Source organism: Oncorhynchus keta, chromosome 1, assembly GCF_023373465.1.
Source record: "Oncorhynchus keta strain PuntledgeMale-10-30-2019 chromosome 1, Oket_V2, whole genome shotgun sequence".
Classification (NCBI taxonomy): Eukaryota; Metazoa; Chordata; class Actinopteri; order Salmoniformes; family Salmonidae; genus Oncorhynchus; species Oncorhynchus keta.
Genome location: NC_068421.1, coordinates 67102553 through 67122106, shown reverse-complemented (window position 1 = coordinate 67122106; position 19554 = coordinate 67102553). Strand labels below are relative to the sequence as shown.

At 41.7% G+C, this 19554-nt stretch overlaps 1 protein-coding gene across 2 annotated transcripts in view; it reads right to left on the bottom strand.

Moving 5' to 3' along the window:
* LOC118391440 (neuroligin-1-like) overlaps nucleotides 1-19554 on the bottom strand; it is a 275657-nt gene that overhangs the window by 10730 nt on the left and 245373 nt on the right. For both annotated transcript variants that reach the window (XM_035782844.2, XM_035782853.2), the window contains one exon: nucleotides 3932-4144. In XM_035782844.2, coding sequence (XP_035638737.1) covers nucleotides 3932-4144 — 213 coding nt within the window. The remainder of the gene's footprint in view (nucleotides 1-3931; nucleotides 4145-19554) is intronic.

The window sequence follows — 19554 nt, the reverse complement described above, 5'->3', positions numbered from 1 at the left end:
TTAATGCAGCTATTACATTTGCTGGCAATAGAGAACTCTCCTCAAAACCTTAAACATGTAACAGTCAATTTGTCTGGATTAGTTTATTGTGCCATTCCTGGGAGAGCAGAGGGAAACATTTATCCATTGCCTTGACAGACATCTGCATCGTTAGCAGTGATTAGGGCTTTACAAACAGACAGACTTGCTATTTCAGAGTTTGTTTGCCAAGGTTTGAAGACAAACATGTTACGCCATTTTACACAGGAATTATCATGATATTACATACTCATACTATACTGTATACTAGTGCTTTTATAATGAACTATCCATGTACCTTGCCATAAAACATTTTCTGTATCCTTTTCTCACACAGGGTGCACAGTGCTCATTAAAACTTTCTGTCATAATATATGATGTGATCAAACACACGTGACACACACCACATAAGCTAGGTACTGTAGGAAGACACCATGTAGAGTGGGATGATAAAGAATGAGATAGAGAGGTAAAAAGTGGTAACTAGTCTGTGTTACCATGACAGGCCATGGACTCAGTTTTGACTTGTTGATGATTTGCTAAGTTTTTTATAAACAAGAAATCACATGTATTTTCATGTAAACATGTGTTTTTATCATTCTAATAAGTTAACGAAAACTTGTTTTAACCATCACATTTTCAAACATGTTGATATGAAATCTTTCGATCTAACCCACAAATGTACATTCCGAAGAAGACGGAAATTAAGATTCAGATTACGGTGCAATGTGATTCCTTAAGGTGATGAGCTTGTGTAACACTAACTCCCATCAGCTACAGTGTACGTGGTTGCCATGGCACCGTAAGGTCGCCTAGGCAGAAAGCTCCTGTACATTTAGTAAATATTTGTATAATTAATACATTTTTGGCATTTTTCCCTGCAAACTTCTTGTTTTATGAATGAACAATTAATATAGCTAAATAATATCATCAGAATCGACCACCAAGTTTCTCAACTGAAGCTGGCATGTCATTTCTTTGTTTGGCTAGCCATCTAATGTAATCTGGCTAGCTGGCAATTGTTTTGATTCGAATGCCAGCCATCAAACACTTTGAAAAGAAGTTTGATGACACCCGCTCCTCATTCACTCAGCCTATTGAGTACACTTGTCCCACTCACACAGAACAACCCTATGCCTTGACCTCTTCTCCCCTCTCTCTCCAGATGAAATCATGCGACTAGTGAGGTCCAGCCGCCAGACAATCTGCCCGCTCAACCCCCATCTCCTTCTCCAGACCTTCTCCCATTCCTCACTTCCCTTATCAACTCATCTCTGACCACTTGCTGCGTCCCCTCTGACTTCAAAATAGCCTGAGTCGCTCCCCTCCTCAAGAAACCAACAATTGACACGTCAAAAACTATAGACCTGTATACCTTCTTTCTTTTCTTTTCAAAACACTTGAGGGTGCTGTCTCTGACCAACTCTCTTGCTATCTCTCTCAGAACTATCTTCTTGACCCTAACCAGTCAGGCTTCAAGATGGGTCACTCAACCGAGACTGTTCTTCTGTGTCACGGAGGCTCTCTGCACTGCCAAAACTGACTCTCTCTCCTCTGTTCTCATCCTCCTAGATCTATCTGCTGCCTTTGACACTGTGAACCATCAGATCCTCCTCTCCATCCTCTCAAGGCTGGGCATCTCAGGCTCTACCAGGTGACATGGAGAGGATCTGTGTCTGCACCACATACTCTCACTACTGGTGTCCCCCAGAGCTCGTTTCTACGCACACTCGGCTCCATCATATATATCCTCACATGGTCTCTCCTATCATTGCTGTGAGGATGACATAACTACTTTTCTCCTTCTCCCCTTCTGACACCCAGGTGGTGACACGCAGCTCTGCATACCTGGCAGATATCTCAGCTTGGATGTCGGCCCACCACCTCAAGTTCAACAAGACTCTTCCTTCTGGGGAAGGCCTGCCCGCTCCAAGACCTCTCCATTACAGTTGACAACTCCACGGTGTCCCCCTCCCAGAGTGCAAATAACCTTGGCGTGACCCTGGACTGTTAACACCCTGTCGTTCTCTGCAAACATCAAAGCAGTGACTCGCTCCTGCAGGTTCAAGCTCTACAACATCAATAGAGGCGCAGGTCCTAATCCAGACACTTGTCATCTCCCATCTGGACAACTGCAACTCACTGTTGGCTGGGCTCCCCGCTTGTGTCATCAAACCCCTGCAACTTATTCAGAATGGCGCAGCCTGGTGTTCAACCTTCCCAAGTTCTCCCATGTCACCACGCTCCTCCGCACACTCCACTAGCTTCCAGTTGAAGCTCTCATCCACTACAAGACCATGGTACTTGCATATGGAGCAGGTGCACCTCCCTACCTTCAGGCTTTGCTCAAACCCTATACATCCCAACCCGAGTTCTCCATTCTGCCACATCTGGTCTCTTGGCCCTTCCACCTCTACGAGAGGGCAGCTCCCACTCAGCCCAGTCCAAGCTGTCCTCTGTCCTGGCACCTAAATGGTGGAACCAGCGTCTCCCTGAAGCTAGGACAGCAGAGTCCCTGCCCATCTTCCTAAAACATCTGAAACACTACCTCTTCAAAGAGTATCTTAATCCCACAACCCAACACCTCACCGCACTTGACTCTCCCCGCCACTTGAAATCCCCCTCTTACTAGCTCTGACTGATTATAGCGACCTTATTGAGGAAAGAAATGTACTTACTATGACTGTGATATTTGGTTGTCCCACCTAGCCATCTTAAGATGAGTGCACTAACTGTAAGTTGCTCTGGATAAGAGTGTCTGCTAAATAACTCAAATGTAAATGTAAAATGTGTGTCAGGAGGTTGAGGATGAAGAGAAGCCCGAAAGCAAGACGCAGAGGTATGCAGTGATGAGGATCGTAAGGAGTACTAAGTTACAAGGCTACTCTTTAATTATCATTGAAATGTGGTGTGCTTTCTGGCGCCACGTGACTTAGCTTCACCCAAGTGGGTGCTTCATTTTGGTAGTAGTGAAGCCTAGCTACACCTGCTACAAAGTCCATGAACTGGAGAAGCCACACTGACAGCAAGGACGGCGAGACACCTTGATGACACCGTGCTGCCTGCCCCCGAACTTGCTGCAGAGATCATCTTTGCTTGCTCTCCCCCTTTGACCACCTCCCTCCGATGATCACTCAAGCCATGAACTTTCCAAACGTCTCATGACCTTCCATCAATTATGTTGTGGTTGTGATTTTCTAAATTGCTTGTATTTTTTGTGTTGTTTTAAAGCACTTTGAAATCATTTATGTAATGAATAGCTCTATAAATTATTATTATTATTATTATGTGTATCTCAATATACACTTTGGAAATTGTTACAAATTTGTAGGAGTAGAGCCCTCAGAGACCCTGTGGTGATGGCTCAGAGGAAATCATAGGAAAGGATTATATATCACTGTGCTGTCATCTTGTTCGATGTAAAAGTGTTGTCATTCACCTGCATTGGCAGCAGTGACTAGGATTTGTCGTACTGCGTCTGAAAGGTGTTTCATACTGTGGTATGAATATTAATACTTTGTGGAATTAATCTCTGAAGACAATAAGATTAGAGGAAGCAATACACTGACATGGTAACATTTACTGGGGCTCCCTTGGGAATGTGGATTAGGAGATGAGAGAGTGATACAATCAAAATAAAATGGGGCTGTGTCTGGTATTCTGGTATGGAATACCATCAGATTCTACAGTATACATGGTCACTGCTTTAGTAAACTTTAACCTTCTCCCTGGGTTAGTAAACATTCAAGAGTTTTACATAATATAAGGTCCAGTGGCAAGTCAAATCACATAATCAACAGCACCCTTATACAGCCATTCCAGAACAAAATACCCACATCAACTCAAATCACACAGTAATGAAGGTGGCATGCGACACCAAAAATGTTCAAAAGTTGCAACCTCTGCATTATACCTTTGGTTGAATTGCTCCAACGGTTACCTTCAGAATAATGGGACAGGGTCAGGAGGTTAACACAGGAGGCGCCAGCCCCTGATCCAAAAACAGTTATTCGTAAAGGGTCACCACCAAAGAAAGCAATATTCTCGCTAGTCCAGCGCAGAGCTTGGATCAGATCAAGGAGTCCGTAGTTTCCCTTGGAAGCTTGGTCCCCAGTGCTTAAGAAACCTGGAAGACAGAGAGAACAAAACAGAGAACAGATCAACAAACTGGGCTGTCTTGGAGGTATGAACACAGAGCTACCAAATATTTTTTACAACTAACCCAAGATAGACCACAGCCTGTCATTTCCAATGGGAGCAAATTAATCATAGTGGGTAGAACAAGCAAGGAGGTGGGCAGAGCAAAGTATGAGCTAGCGAGAGCCTATTGGGGTGTTCTAGCATTTATTTGCATATTTCTATTAGGGAACGCCTACTCTGTGAAGTGTGTGTTTGCAATAATTACATTTTCCCTTTTTACTTCACTCCTAAACAATGCAGTTTTTTTTACTTTGGCAAATGGGAAAGTCTACAAAACTTTGCCCACTCTATTCATAACAGATTCTAGTTTTGGAAACATTTAACTGTATTGAGATCAAATGTTTAATCGATGAGAAAATTTGCAGAATATTTGCCAAATCCATCTCGCTCCATCTTCTCCCACTGCCGGCCACTGGGCTTCCTCTCACCACCATGTGTGACCCGTTTCAGGAATCTCGGCGTATGTCGCACCTACTTCACAAGAGAGATATTCTATTTTTAGCTAATTCAGGTGGTGGGTCACACATATTTGGTGAGTGGAAACACCAACCGGATGCTTTACATTTACACATCCGGTGTATCATTGTTCTATCTGTTGTGCTATGGTTCATTCCTATGCAAACACTGATTATATCTTTGCATATTTTACAGAAGTTTATAATGTAGTCAAAACATAGGATGAAACTCCATTTAAAGTTAATGAGAGAGAGAACTAAATTGTATATGTATTTTTAAGGTATTTCATAGTGTTTGATGATTGAACATCTTATTGAGTCTACCTGGAAATGATTCACAACAGACTCATTACGCACAGCACAGTTTTACATGCAAAACCAACAAGCTTGTGAATTTAATACTTTTGGCAATAAAACAGGAGTTATTACTCCAAAGAGTCGACTTAGTGGACGCTTCACTAAGTATAATTTTGGAAATCCAATTTTGAGGTAGACAGATTTAATCCATACTAGAGGTCGACCGATTATGATTTTTCCATGCCAATACCGATTATTGGAGGACCCAAAAAATCTGATACCGATTAATCAGACGATTTTTATAGATATATATTTGTAATAATGACAATTACAACAAAACTGAGTGAACAATGAACACTTTGATTTTAACTTAATATATATGCATAAATAAATAATGAAACATGTTTAATTTGGTTTAAATAATGCAAAAACACAGTGTTGGAGAAGAAAGTAAAAGTGCAATATGTGCCATGTAAAAAAAGCTAACGTTTAAGTTCCTTGCTCAGAACATGAGAACATATGAAAGCTGGTGGTTCCTATTAACATGAGTCTTCAATATTCCCACTTAAGAAGTTTTAGGTTGTAAATATTATAGGACTATTTCTCTCTATACCATTTGTATTTCATAGACCTTTGACTATTGGATGTTCTTATAGGCACTATAGTATTGCCATCCTAATCTTGGGAGTTCAAGCATTGCGAAGAGCTGCTGGAAAGTGCTGTTTGAATGAATGCTTACGAGCCTGCTGCTGCCACCACCGCTCAGTCAGACTGCTCTATCAAATATCAAATCATAGACTTACTTATAATATAACAAACACACAGAAATACGAGCCTTGGGTCATTAATTTGGTGAAATCCGGAAACTATCATTTCGAAAACAAAATGTTTATTATTTTAGGGAAATACGGAACCATTCCATATTTTATGGAACGGGTGGCAACCCTAAGTCTAAATATTGCTCTTACATTGCACAACCTTCAATGTTATGTTATAATTATGTATAATTCTGGCAAATAAATTTGGTCTTTGTTAGGAAGAAATGGTCTTCACGCAGTTCGCAACGAGTCAGGCGATCCAAACTGCTGCATATGCTGACTCTGCTTACACTGAAAGCAAGAGAAGTGACACAATTTCAGGCACTGCATTGATTATATGCAACGCAGGACAAGCTAGATAAACTAGTAATATCATCAACCATGTGTAGATAACTAGTGATTATGTAATGATTTATTGTTTTTTAAAAGATAAGTTTAATGCTAGCAAGCAACTTTCCATGGCTCCTTGCTGCCTGCACTCGCGTAACAGGTGGTCAGCCTGCCATATAATTGGCCATAATCAGCGTTCAAAAATGCAGATTACCGATTGTTATGAAAACTTGAAATCGGCCCTAATTAATCGGCCATTCCGATTATTCGGTCGACCTCTAATCCGTACCACATGAAAAATACACTATGGATAAAATAATTCAATGTAGTCTCAGCTTCAGGGCTGCAAACGGAAAATCTTTAAGGATGTAATTGGGAGTCTTACCATGTCATATAGGCCTACAGCATTAAGTATGAACGTATGTTACCATAGAAACACATTGAAGTTGTAGAAAATCATCAAAGCATTCCAAAAATATTGTGATTTATATTTCTGAAGACATCGCTAATTAGTTACATAATGTATCATATATGATGCTCTAGCTTACTAAAGAATTCAGTGAATGGCTTGCTGTCACATCAAGATCGCACACTATTTTCCCGACACTGTTATAGTAAAGACGTTATGTATGCTATATGAATGCAAGATTTGGTTCTGGGTGCCAAGATTAGTATCAAAAGAAACACATAAGCCAGTTAGTGACTTCTAGATACGTACAGTGTATGGCTTCAACAAGTCCTCTGAGTGTTGTGATGGCAGCAAGGCCCGGATCAATTATAGGGACAATCATATTTTATCTGCTTCTCATTCTGGGCCTACCCCACGTGGTTCTGTCCAATTAGGGACTTGTAACATTGAAGATCAATGTGTACCCATATATAAAAGATGACATCTGTGAAATATATCTGATTAAGTCCATGCATCCCAAAAGAGCAACAGTGAAGCCATTTAATGGCAGTCCCTATTCCCTTGCTCTCTGTTTTCCATGCTAAAAGGTCCATTACCTGGGAAATCACCCTGGGAGTGCTTTCCCCTCTAACCCTGAGACATATTTCCTTTTATGGCTCATTTTCAATTCACAACTTTCTCATCGAGGTTTATCTTGCTTACCATCGCCTATAGAGCTATGCAGAGTCGATATAGGTTGTTATGAGAAAATTACCAAATAGACCAATTCAACAGACACACAAAGTATCAAAATGCGATCTCTGGCTCAGAACCTTTCGCTCCTGCAAAATGCACATCTGAAGCATTGAGACCTGCAGTCAGGCAGACTTCTTAATGAACTTTTTCCAATCCATTCAAAGCCTAATCTCCTGGAAGTAACAACAATCTACAAGAGCATGTTTCATTTATTCAATTTAGCTGGGCTGGGATGGGGTGTGAATCAAAAAGGCATGGCTTGAAAATGAATAGCAATCAAACGGTGGTTCTGACCACTGCTGGGGCCTGCCGGTGAATCAGACTAAACAGACCTGTGTCTACATACACCTACATGCTCAGTGTCAACAGGGAACATAACACACTCAATGAAAAAGAGCAAGGCCCCCAGTTAAGTGAACAGTACAGAGTTGTGAATGAAGCTGACTGACACCAGCTCACTCCAGGCATACGGTGTACATAGTCTAAGATCAAGGAGCAAGCTGTGTCTAGAGATACTTACTGGGGTAGAAACATACAGCGACAGCACAGCTAAAGCAGATCACTGCTTAAATAAGATAGTGGGCTAAAGCAGCGATATTATATCTTCTCCTTGGTGAAATCACAAAGAAGTACGTGCCATGGAACATTTTGCAAGGTGAGGTGAACACAAGTAATTTTGAAGCAATGGTACAGTGAAGGGTTGAGGAGTGATACAGATGGATTTGTGTCTATGTTGCTCTTTGGTCTAACATTGGCTGAAAGACCTAAAGCGGACTTTGGGAATTGTGCTTTGTGAATGAATAAGCTAAGGTAAACAGATCAGAGAGAGGGAGTCTCAATGCAATGCTCCATGTTGGTAACTCTGGGGAGGAAATTGCTCTACAATTTGCATAATGTTGAATGGTGTTTGTCATTTAAAGTACAAAACATTTTTACAAACATGGAGTATAGGATTCAGTGCCATGCCATCCCTCTTTGTTCGCTATATGGTGTATTTTCCTTTACTAGATGGGATATGTCACAATGTGTCTGGGGCCGGCTTAAGTCTTATTATCACAACCCAACCAAGAGAAAAGGCAGATGGAAAAATGCTTTACTTGAAATGCCGCTTTCTGCACAGATACATTTTTCACAGTTATGCTCTATAGCTTCTAATCCTCTCCCCTGTCTTATGAATGCCAAATAAGAGCAAATAAATAATTCCATTGGTGTCACACAAAAGACCACTTAACATGTATTACATTCACAACCAATGGCAGAGAGTACCAACAACTACTGGGAAAGAGCCATAACCAGAAGCAAAGTAATGTGAAAAGAAAATAACAGTTCACGGGTCCATCTCGTGGTAAGGAGTGTTTGCCTTCCCTCTAATTGCCATATCTAGAGTTTGTGTAAAATACTAGAGGCTTTTATTATGGAACCTACAGGATTATGACAAAGCCAAGTCAGGCCAAACAAACATTCTGATTGTGGAAAGAGACCTCTACCCATCTAAGGACACATTGCACACCTCAATAAAAGATTGGCAGAAAGGCGTGGGTCTAAGTGTCATATACTTTAATCATTGCCTCTTGGAACACAAGCAAAAAGCAAAGATGTTGAATTGATCTACATTTCAGATGGATAGTCTCAGGGAAAGAAAAGGCATAGATGAGGGTGAGAGAAAAAAGCAAAATAGGATCCCTGTTTGAGACATTATTTCTCAGTCCTTTCAAGGTGAGGAGACAGTGTGGCAACAAATCTTCGCATGTGCTTGGAATGATATATTCTGATGTTTGGCACCTTTGGCATTACTAAAAGAAACATTGCCCAAATGTGTTGGTGCTGTATTTCCTCATTCAACCTCTTTTTCACACAATGCCTGGAAAAAAATCAACCCCTCGGAAACATTTGCTACAGAATATTTACAGTGCTAGAGCAGCAACACATTCATATCTGCACTCTCCATACGCTAGTACTCGCATGGAGGCAAACAAGGAGCACACTGATAAAACACAATGCATTCTTTACTTTAAAGCTGAACACAGGGGTTAATTGGAATTCAGTAGGTGGTGGAATTCGTCACCAAATTGTTTCCTTTTCCATTATGATGGTTTTTGATTACCAGTTATCTATTCACTTCCCTGATCTTGAAGGAGATTCTCTACTTTTGAAGACAGATGAGATTATAGTACCTCGTGTGGTTGGTGGTTGAACTACGCTGCAATATCCCCAGTATCTATACAAAGGAATCCCCCCGTACCCCCTCCTCTGTACCCCCTTCTCTCCCTCAGCCCTTTCCAGCTCCCCAGGTACCTGGCCAGTGTGACTGCTGGCTATTACACAGAGGTTAACAACAGCAAGCCTTCTCATTATCTTGCTGAGATGTGACTTGACAGTCCTATTTATGACTTAAATTCCTTGAAATGAATGAATGTAAGACCAAAACTGCTGCCCCAGGCGGAATACACAGACACCATAATTCCAATCTCCTCAATGCGCATTAAAAAGAGAGAAAACAACAACAGAATTCCAACAGTGCAATTTCCCTCAAAATACGTTCACACAATTGTTTTATCTTCTTATTTTTCCTTATTTTTTCTCTGAATGCTCGTTGGGAAGATAGTGGGGCTAGTGTTTAACTGAATGGATTTTTTTTTAAATAACATAAAGGGTTTGATTTTCACTGGCATAATGGACTCAGTCTGTGGATATAGTGTATTAGCATATGAAAAAAGCCATTCCAAATGCAGTCCAAACACAGGCAACAGTAGAGTTACCTTTCTAGGGTAAATGAGAGCGATGAAAGTTAAATGTACATTTCAATAATGGGGACGATAACATAGCACCTACTGTACAGTCAAGATGCTGCATTATTCTGCATACATTAGCCATGTCAGATTTTTATCATACTAACATCCCTGTCATATCCCATTTCAGTAGACGGTGTGCGTGAAATTAACTTGGGCGAAACCTACGGTTTGCTAATGTGAATGAACACACCACAGAACTCCATACTGAGGCTTTGCTGTATATCGCTCCAAAAGCTTCATATTTCAATAAATGTACAGTATCTGGAAATAAACAGCTAGACAGGTTCCGATGTTTGAAGAAAATGTATTCCACGTAGTATCCGAGTTCTATTCTCTCACATGTATTCATATTCAGTATATGTGTGTAAGGTTGCGGTTGGTGGAGTTTGGGTTTGGGTGGATCAGCAATACTCTAATTATATTCAGTCCCAGTTGAGGTACACAGGGGAGAGGGGAGACTAATGAAAGCTAATGTAAACACTTGCACTGCGCTTATTCCACTTGGCTAACTTTGTTTAATGGATACACAGGATCCACCGGAACGGAAAACAGAAAACAGAGGCGCTTGGGTAATCCTGCATAGACTTTAGTTGTACAGAATCAATGTGCTCTTCTACCTTAGACAAGGATCAACTGAGGGACTAATGGACTAATGCAACAATGGATCAATATCTCACTCTATCAGTCTAGTTTTTCACAACAAACAGAATCAATGGGTAGGTATTTCATACAGTATATTCTGGGCTTTGTGAAAATGTTTACAGAAAGCCCAGTTACTGTAATACACTGCAGGAGGCTATAATGTACCTCTACGCAGCGCAATATACAATATATATACAAAAGTATGTGGACACCCCTTCAAATGAGCAACATCAGCACAAGAACTGTTCGTCGGGAGCTTCATGAAATGGGTTTCCATGGCCGAACAACCGCACGCACACAAGAATAAGATCACCATGCACAATGCCAAGTGTCGGCTGGAGTGGTGTAAAGCTCACCGCCATTGGACTCTGGAGCAGTGGAAACGTGTTCTCTGGAGTGATGAATCACGCGTCACCATCTGGCAATCCAACGGACGAATCTGGGTTTGGCACATGCCAGGAGAACGCTACCTGCCCCAATGCATATAGTGCCAACTGTAAAGTTTGATGTTGCTGTTTTTCATGGTTCGGGTTAGGCCCTTTAGTTCCAATGAAGGAAAATCTTAATGCTACAGCATACAATGATATTCTAGACAATTCTGTGCTCCCAACATTGTGTCAACAGTTTGGGGAAGGCCCTTTTTAGTTTCAGCATGACAATACCCCCTTGCACAAAGTGATGTCCATACAGAAATTGTTTGTCGAGATCGGTGTGGAAGAACTTGACTGGCCTGCACATAGCCCTGACCTTAACCCCATCAAACACCTTTGGGATGAATTGGAATGCCGACTACGAGCCAGGCCTAGTCGCCCAACATCAGTGCCCGACCTCACTAATGCTGTTGTGGCTAAATGGAAGCAAGTCCCTGCAACAATGTTCCAACATCTAGCGGAAAGCCTTTCCAGAAGAGTGGAGGCTGTTATAGCAGAAAAGGAGGGACCAACTCCATATTAATGCCCAGGATTTTGGAATGACATGTTCGACGTGCAGGTGTCCACATACACTATTTTACCAAAAGTATCTTTCAATTACTGTTGATGGTAAATGCTGTATGTTTCTCCTGCGAGAGAGGACATTTTTCAATTGGCAATATTAAATCTGACATCCATTCACAATGTACCTTCAGCTAAAGGATAGAAAACACCCATGCTGTATTAACATGGCAATTTCTCTCTCCCGTGTTAGTCTCTAGTGCAAGTTAAATTACTCTGTCAGCATCACATGAAATAATGTACGAATGTCTTGGTATGCATAAACACGTGTTAATTTGTGTTCAGCCCTCTCCAATCCTTAAACAAATCCCTCACCAAGGCCATCGACTCAGTCTTGTTACTGAGTGTTTCGATCTGCTGAACTGAATCCATGGGATGGTAAGTAGTGCCGTGTGTTAGCCAGCTAGGGCCCAGTCATTCTGGGCTGAATACAGCACAGCAGCGTTGATGAGAGATGTAATGACAGCTTTGCTTTTGAACAGTGTGTGATTATGCTGTTTCACAGGCCACGGAGGCATTGTTTATTTTGCCTATAATTAGTAGGTCTAGACTTGGCTAGAGAGTGGAAATAAAATATGCCCCATTTTATAGGGTATTAAAGGGAAGTTTTCATGTTTTAAAGCTGTTCCAATTTCTGGTGTATTGTTATAGCTCCTGCTGCAGTTATTATAGGAGAAGTGATGTCATCAGGGAGAGAAAATGTGTTTGTTATGCAACTCATTGTGACTTGTGACTCAGCTAAACCCCAAGCTTACCAATGAATAGACATTGCCGGGAGGTCTCGCTTTGTACTCAGTTTTAGTATACCATTTGTGACTTGTTTCAGGAACCTAGGCATATGTCGCGCGTCAATACTTTACAGGAGAGGCATTTGACCATTCATTTTTTTAAATGGAAATGTGTTTTTTGGCAGAAATGCCTTCTGGGACATGTGAACTTTCATGTGCTTTAATAACAAACTTGTATGTAATCTGTAAATACTAATAAAACATTTAAATTACGAGGCTAGTTGGTTTAGCCACGGAAAAAATAAGGCACCTTCCCGCTAGCCATGATTGGCTAAGACAATAGATGGGCTGGACATGCTGAGAGATGAGTTCGGATTGGTCTGCCATGTAGCACACTTCTATCTATAATATGATGCGTTGCTCACAAGGCTATTTTGAAATACATCACGAAGAACTGTTGCTTAGGTGTTGCTAATGTGCTCCACTTTCTGGGGGACAGAGTTTTGAAATCAATGGAATGTCTGGTGGAAGTAGAGGCGGATAGCTAAAGAGATGGAGAATATTCTGGCGTTTGATTTCAAATAATGCAAAAAGAAAACCCAGAATAAGGCTGTTGTATAAAACACCTGTCTCCGGATTACATCTTTAAACTAAGGGCAACCGTGGCATCCATGACAGAGAGGGAGAAGCGTTCATCAACGTATATGGGTAAGAGAGTCTAGCTAGTTACATTTTCAGATATTATACATTTTTAATTTTGTCAGAAAGTAATTTTCATTGCAAATTAAAGTGTACTTTTAGCTAGCTAGCAAATGTTAGCTGGCTAGCTAGCTTGCCAGCTAACATTAAGTGTATGATCTGTGTAGTAATATTATTCGTATCTCAGAGCCATTTGCAATGCTAATTATAGCCTAATGTTAGCTAGCTAGCTAGCATTGAACCTAGATAGTTGGTTAGCTTTAGCTACCAGCAGATTCATGCAGGGTAGTAATGTTATGAGTTGGGATAATGTTTAATTGTTTATCTAGCTAGCTAGCTACAGACTCCACTATGCAAGTAACCATTTCACTGTACCGTTTACACCTTCTGTATCTTGTACATGTGGCAAATACACTTTGAGTGTGCGTTTACCAGAGTAGGTAATGTGAATAACAATATGACCTGCACCAAATTCAAATGAGGATATAAAGTAACGTTAGGTCAACAAGAGAGTGTCCAAGTTCTACAATTCTCAGGTAGAATGCCCTGCTTTTATTTTGTCACACTCATAACCGTAAGCTATTCACTTATAAAGAATGATCGTGTTGTTAGTTTATTTTCTTGTAATAACGAATACATATTAGCTCAATTTAAGACGTTTCAAGCTATATGATATGGTCATTATTTGAACTGGCTAGCTAGCTAACATTAAGTGTGGCAGGTGTGACACATCAAGAAGCTGATTAAATAGCATGATCATTACACAAGTATACCTTGTGCTGGGGACAATAAAAAGCAACTCTAAAATGTGTAGTTTTGTCACACAACACAACACCAAGTTTAAGGGAGTGTGCAATGGGCATGCTGACTACAGGAATGTCCACCAGAGTGGTTGCCAGAGAATTTAATGTTAATTTCTATACCATAAGCTGCCTCCAACGTGGCAGTGGGGTTATGGTATGGGCAGGCATAAGCTATGGACAACGAACACAATTGCATTTTATCGATGGCTATTTGAATGCACAGAGATAACGTGACAAGATCCTGAGGCCAATTGTCATGCCATTCATCCGCTGCCATCATCTCATGTGGCAGCATGATAATGCATGGCCCCATGTTGCAAGGATCTGTACACAACTCCTGGAAGCTGAAAATATCCCAGTTCTTCCATGGCCTGCATACTCACCAGACATGTCACCCATTGAGCATGTTTGGGATGCTCTGGATCGACATGTATAACAGCATGTTCCAGTTCCCACCAATATCCAGCAACTTCGCACAGCCATTGAAGAGGAGTGGGACAACATTCACAGGCCACAATCAACAGACTGATAAACTCTATGTGAAGTAGATGTCACGCTGCATGAGGCAAATGATAGTCACACACCAGATACTGACTGGTTTTCTGATCCCTACCTCTTTTTAAGGTATCTGCATCTGCAGATTGTGGTTTAATTAATTTATTTCAACTGGCTGATTTTCATTATATGAACTATATCTCAGTAAAACCTATGAAATTGTTGCATGTTGCGTTTATATTTTTGTTCAATGTAGATTACATTTCTATGGGAAATAAAGACCTCCATGAGCAATGAGAAAAAGCTGGGTTGAAACCGTCCCCAAACAAGGACAAAACGTCCATTCCATAGCATTGTCAAAGTGACAGTTCCTGAAAATGGCATTCATTTAAAGCCCAAAGACAAACCTGATACATACAGTATGAGGTTCTGCAGATTCCTCTGCCATCAGAATGGGGATGCATATTTGTAGATGCATATTTGTGGAAGTACGAGTGCACAGAGTGGGTAGAACATACATGCATCCCTGAGACTGGATCCCTGCTCTCTTTGAAATGTGCGTCTCAGCAGAGCCACAGATTGAGCCTGATCTGAATTGTTAACCAGCTCCCTTTCTTAGGAGAACAACAACATTTGCATACAGATAACAGGTCTCCACTGACTAACACACAGAGGCGAAAGAGGAAGGAGGGAGGAAGGGAAGGAGGGAGGGAGAGATGGAGAGTGGGAGGGGAAAGAGAGTGAGAGAGAGAAAAGAGAGAGAAAAGAGAGTGGGAGGTGGTTGGAAGGAAGGCGAGAGAGAGTATGAGGGGAGAATACAAAACTCTGCATAATAAGTTAAGTTTTCATTAGCATAAGGAAGCAAGCCATATACATTTTTCTGGGTCCACAAGTTCACACTGAAACGTATTCCAAGGTCTCTGTAAAATGTAAGTAGACTAGTGGTGGTTAAGATGGTGGTCGACAAGTGGAAAGAGAACAGAAGGGATGCTGACCTGGAAACAGATCTTAAGTCAACAGAGGACAGGCTGATATTAGAGACGTCACATGGGTAATGATCCCAGGGCTGCCTGGGCATCACAGACATCACAGTGTATGTCCCAGAGGAGAGCACAGAGTCACTCCAGAACCCTGGGACTGCATGGGAGGAACCTGCAAGCTGCAGGCAAGGTCTTCCTAATGAGCCAAGGCAGAGAAATGATGTTGTGGAGCCCACTCCCTCCAGTCATAACAGCACAGCTGACAATGTCACCAGAACTCTACACAGCAACAATGAGAGGCCTCGGAATCAGACTATAGTGAGGTTGGTGGGTTGGACTATTAAGGAATTTATTGCAGAGATTTGTTTGAAAGGTTATTTTGGATTTACATTCAATGATTTATTCCGTTATATACAGACTTTCACTTGGAAGTCAAATCTGGGATCATTAATGCCATATGTATTTTTGTGTGGTCTCATGCACTGTTGATTTACATGATCACTTGAGGTATTACCCACAATGCCCTTTACTGGCATGAGTTTATCATATTGGAATACCAGATGATATCATGTAGACCATGGATGCCATATCCTGACAAGTGGCCAAATAGCAGGGAGGAGAGATGTGTCTCCGCCAAATAAGGAATTATCTCCATAACAGCTGAGGGAAAAGCAACAAGAATGGATTGTTTGAAGAATACAAATAGTACAAATGTCTTTTTTGGAATAATACAAAGATATTTGTTTTGTATTTACAAAGCTCACATATTTATCTAAAAATAAATATAATGAAAGGGAACATCTGCTGCGTCAGCCATATAAACTATACACAACATATCTTCCATAGAGGGATGGTAGTGAATTTCTACAAAACAAAATTCACATGACAACAGACTTCACATTTGTGCCTTCTGCACATCCCTGAGAGACATCTGAAACGATCCTAATAGGCTATAGCCTAGTGCGCCATGTAATTTCCCCAAGACCAGAGATGACTAACAATGGAGGCCTAACAAGAGGATGTATCCAACTTGGTACGAATGAGACCATCTCTGCAGCTAGCCACCCCCACATTAGAGGGAAATTGCCAAAACAGAACCCATTTCCATCAGTCTGGCATCACAGAGAGCCTACCCACTGGGCAAATGTCTAGTTTTGATTTACATTTGGTCTAATTGTCAACTTACGTGAACTCAATGTGAAATCAACAAAAAATATCACTATGTCATTAGATTTAGGTTAAAAGTTGGGTGAAAAAAAAATAAAAAAATACCCTACATTAAATACTTTTTTGCAAATCCAATTCGTTTTCCACGTTGTTTCAATGTCATCACATAGCATCTTTTGATCTAAATGATTTGGAAAAAACATTGACTCAACCAGTTTTTGCCCAGTGGGTACGACAAGGGGGACTTTGCTGTCTGCAGTAAGACTACCACGCTATCCCCTCACAGCATACAGTCGAAACTACCACTGCAGGGCTCAGACCACATGCAAGGGCAACTTTCATAAAAAGATATTCTTGTCTGTTTGGTGGAAAAGTTATCGGACCAAGCAGAGAGCGAGGGGAGGGCTCTTGTACTTTTCTCTCTTAGCTAAAGTGGCTGCTAAACCTCAAATAAAAGTCAAGAACTGTAACATCAGCAATCTTATTCGGACACCCCAAATACAGTTTAATGTAGTCTGAAGAAGTCAGAGGTCTAGTCACTGCTCAACACTTTTGGTGTGACAGTATATCATGTATGTGTTTCATAGCTTATTTTTCTTGATCAATGCTATTAGCTGTGGAAAACAGAACGTTTTCTGTAAGTTATGTCTGTACGTCTGAGTTGCCAGAAGTCTGTTGTGGAGAAAATGAGAGAAGGACAAATGAGATGTCAGAGAGAGGGCCAGGGAGGGAAGGGAGATGAGTGTACAGTACTGAGTGTAGCCTCAAGGTCTGGAGGAGCGTGTTTGACAGCTGTGACGTCTGGGGCCTACACCTGATATGGCACCCATCTGCAGTCTGTACTGTACCAAGCCACTGAAGCGCCACCAAATACCATGTGCTGAATTCCGTGAACCCACCTCCTCTCTCCCCTCACCCTTAGCGGAGGTGCAAACAACCGGATGCATCCGGTTTTCAGAGAGACAGCTAATTCAACCTAGCTTCCTTTTCTGCTGAAAACCATTTGTGGGATCTCCCCTTGGGCGTTTTATTTTACGCCTGATACGTTAGGTTAACCTCCCCTTAACCACCACCGCCCCCTGTCTCACCCCACCGTCACTCTTGCTCTCTCCAAGATGAAATGTCACTGCTTCACACTACTTTTTTTCTCCCATACACACACACAGAGAGACATATTCATCATTCTATTCCCCCACCAAGTCAGGAAACAAATAATGCTATTCATTATTCAACACTCTCACTAAGCCACTGGCTCCTGCTGCCTCACCGGCTCCTGCTGCCTAACTGGCTCCTGCTGCCTCACCGGCTCCTGATGCCTAACTGGCTCCTGCTGCCTCACTGGCTCCTGCTGCCTCACTGGCTCCTGCTGCCTCACTGGCTCCTACTGCCTCACTGGCTCCTACTATCTTACTGAGTCCTCCTGCCTGCCTTACCCAGGGTGCACTGCTGTTTCCATGCAAACATAGAGAAGCACTATGTTTGCATGTGATCTGTGCTCAAGTGTAATGGAGCCCTAGAAACACAAAACTCAAATTAACACAAATGTTACAAGATAGCTATTTCTAGCTCTGTCTGGTATGCTTGATCACACATTCATCACATCCCTCAGAATGGAAAACTTGCTCATATTAAGCAACAAAATGTGTTCATTAAGCATGCTCCACCCGGCTTCTGTTTTAAGTTTGTATCAATCATTCATTTTTTGTGGTGCTCGTGAAACATAGTTCAATTCATCTGAGTGGATGCTGTTTGACTGTATTAGCAGAGAGCAGCTGGGATGGATCCTCATAGCCAGGGATCCACCAACAATGGGGCCCAACTCAAAGAAGACGGGGTTTACCACAAAGACGAGGGGCCCACCTCAAAGACGAGGGGCCCACCTCAAAGAGCTCAGTGTAGAATTCCTAAATATTGCAGCCTATAAAAGATTTAAACTGAGAGTGAGCCTCTCTTTGGGGACTGGCTGTCAAACCTGTCTTGGTATGTGAGATCCACAAACAGCTTGCACTGCAGCAGCACGTGGTGAATGAAGTCTCACCAACTCACAAGTAACAGCAGGTCTCTGTTTTAGAATTTCTCTTCAAGTATTCACAAACAGCACAGCACTGTCGGGGAAAAAAAAACTAATTTCAGTAAAACACATCCTTATCCCTTGTCAAGGGCAGACAGGTATGGTAAAATAAAATACAAGATGGTAAACAGGTTTCAGTAGGAAATTATTGCTGAGAGGAGTCAAATACCTATAGCTGTCATCACACATTTTCACAGAGACCTTTCTTTTTTTTCCATTTCCCAAACGCTGTGCCTGGCTGTTTGTGTGGAGCAGCTGCACAGAGTCATAATGTCACACTCCCTGCTGTGTGCTTGCTTAGAGCCCTGGGTGGAGAAACTGGAGCTTGTTTATAACTCCCCCCTATTCTGCTCTACATTTATCTATTGTTGTCAATGCTGCAGACGTTCGTCAGAAGATTTCTCAGACAAAATGCCTCAACAATAGCCTTCATGCCAAAGGATTCTGCTACGTGTATGATCTAGGTGAGCCCAGGGGGTGGCAGAATAGCATTATGAAGAATGCCTTTCAATTGATCTCTTCAACAGGAACAAGTAGGATATCAATAACCATCAGGGCTGGGCTGCTAGACAGACCAATGGGTCTATGTAAATCCTGCTCCAAAGGACTGACTTTAAACGGTTTAACCTTCACCAGGTCTGAATCAATTACACTGAATAGAGACATAACAATACCACAATAGCAGATGCCCCATAAAGTTTCCCCCCGTATCCAATGGTGGTGTAAGTAAAACCCTGTCGACAAAGACGACATGGAATGGGCAGAGTTGGGCAGGCCAGCTGATATTACCAGGGAGGGCCGTAAAAGGGCCATTAGCCTGACTGTTAGATCCAGCTCATATCTTTCATTGAGCGTGACAGGATCTTTGTTGGGATGAGAATGCTGACAGCCAGACAGCCACCCGACTCAACTGCTGTGTGGGC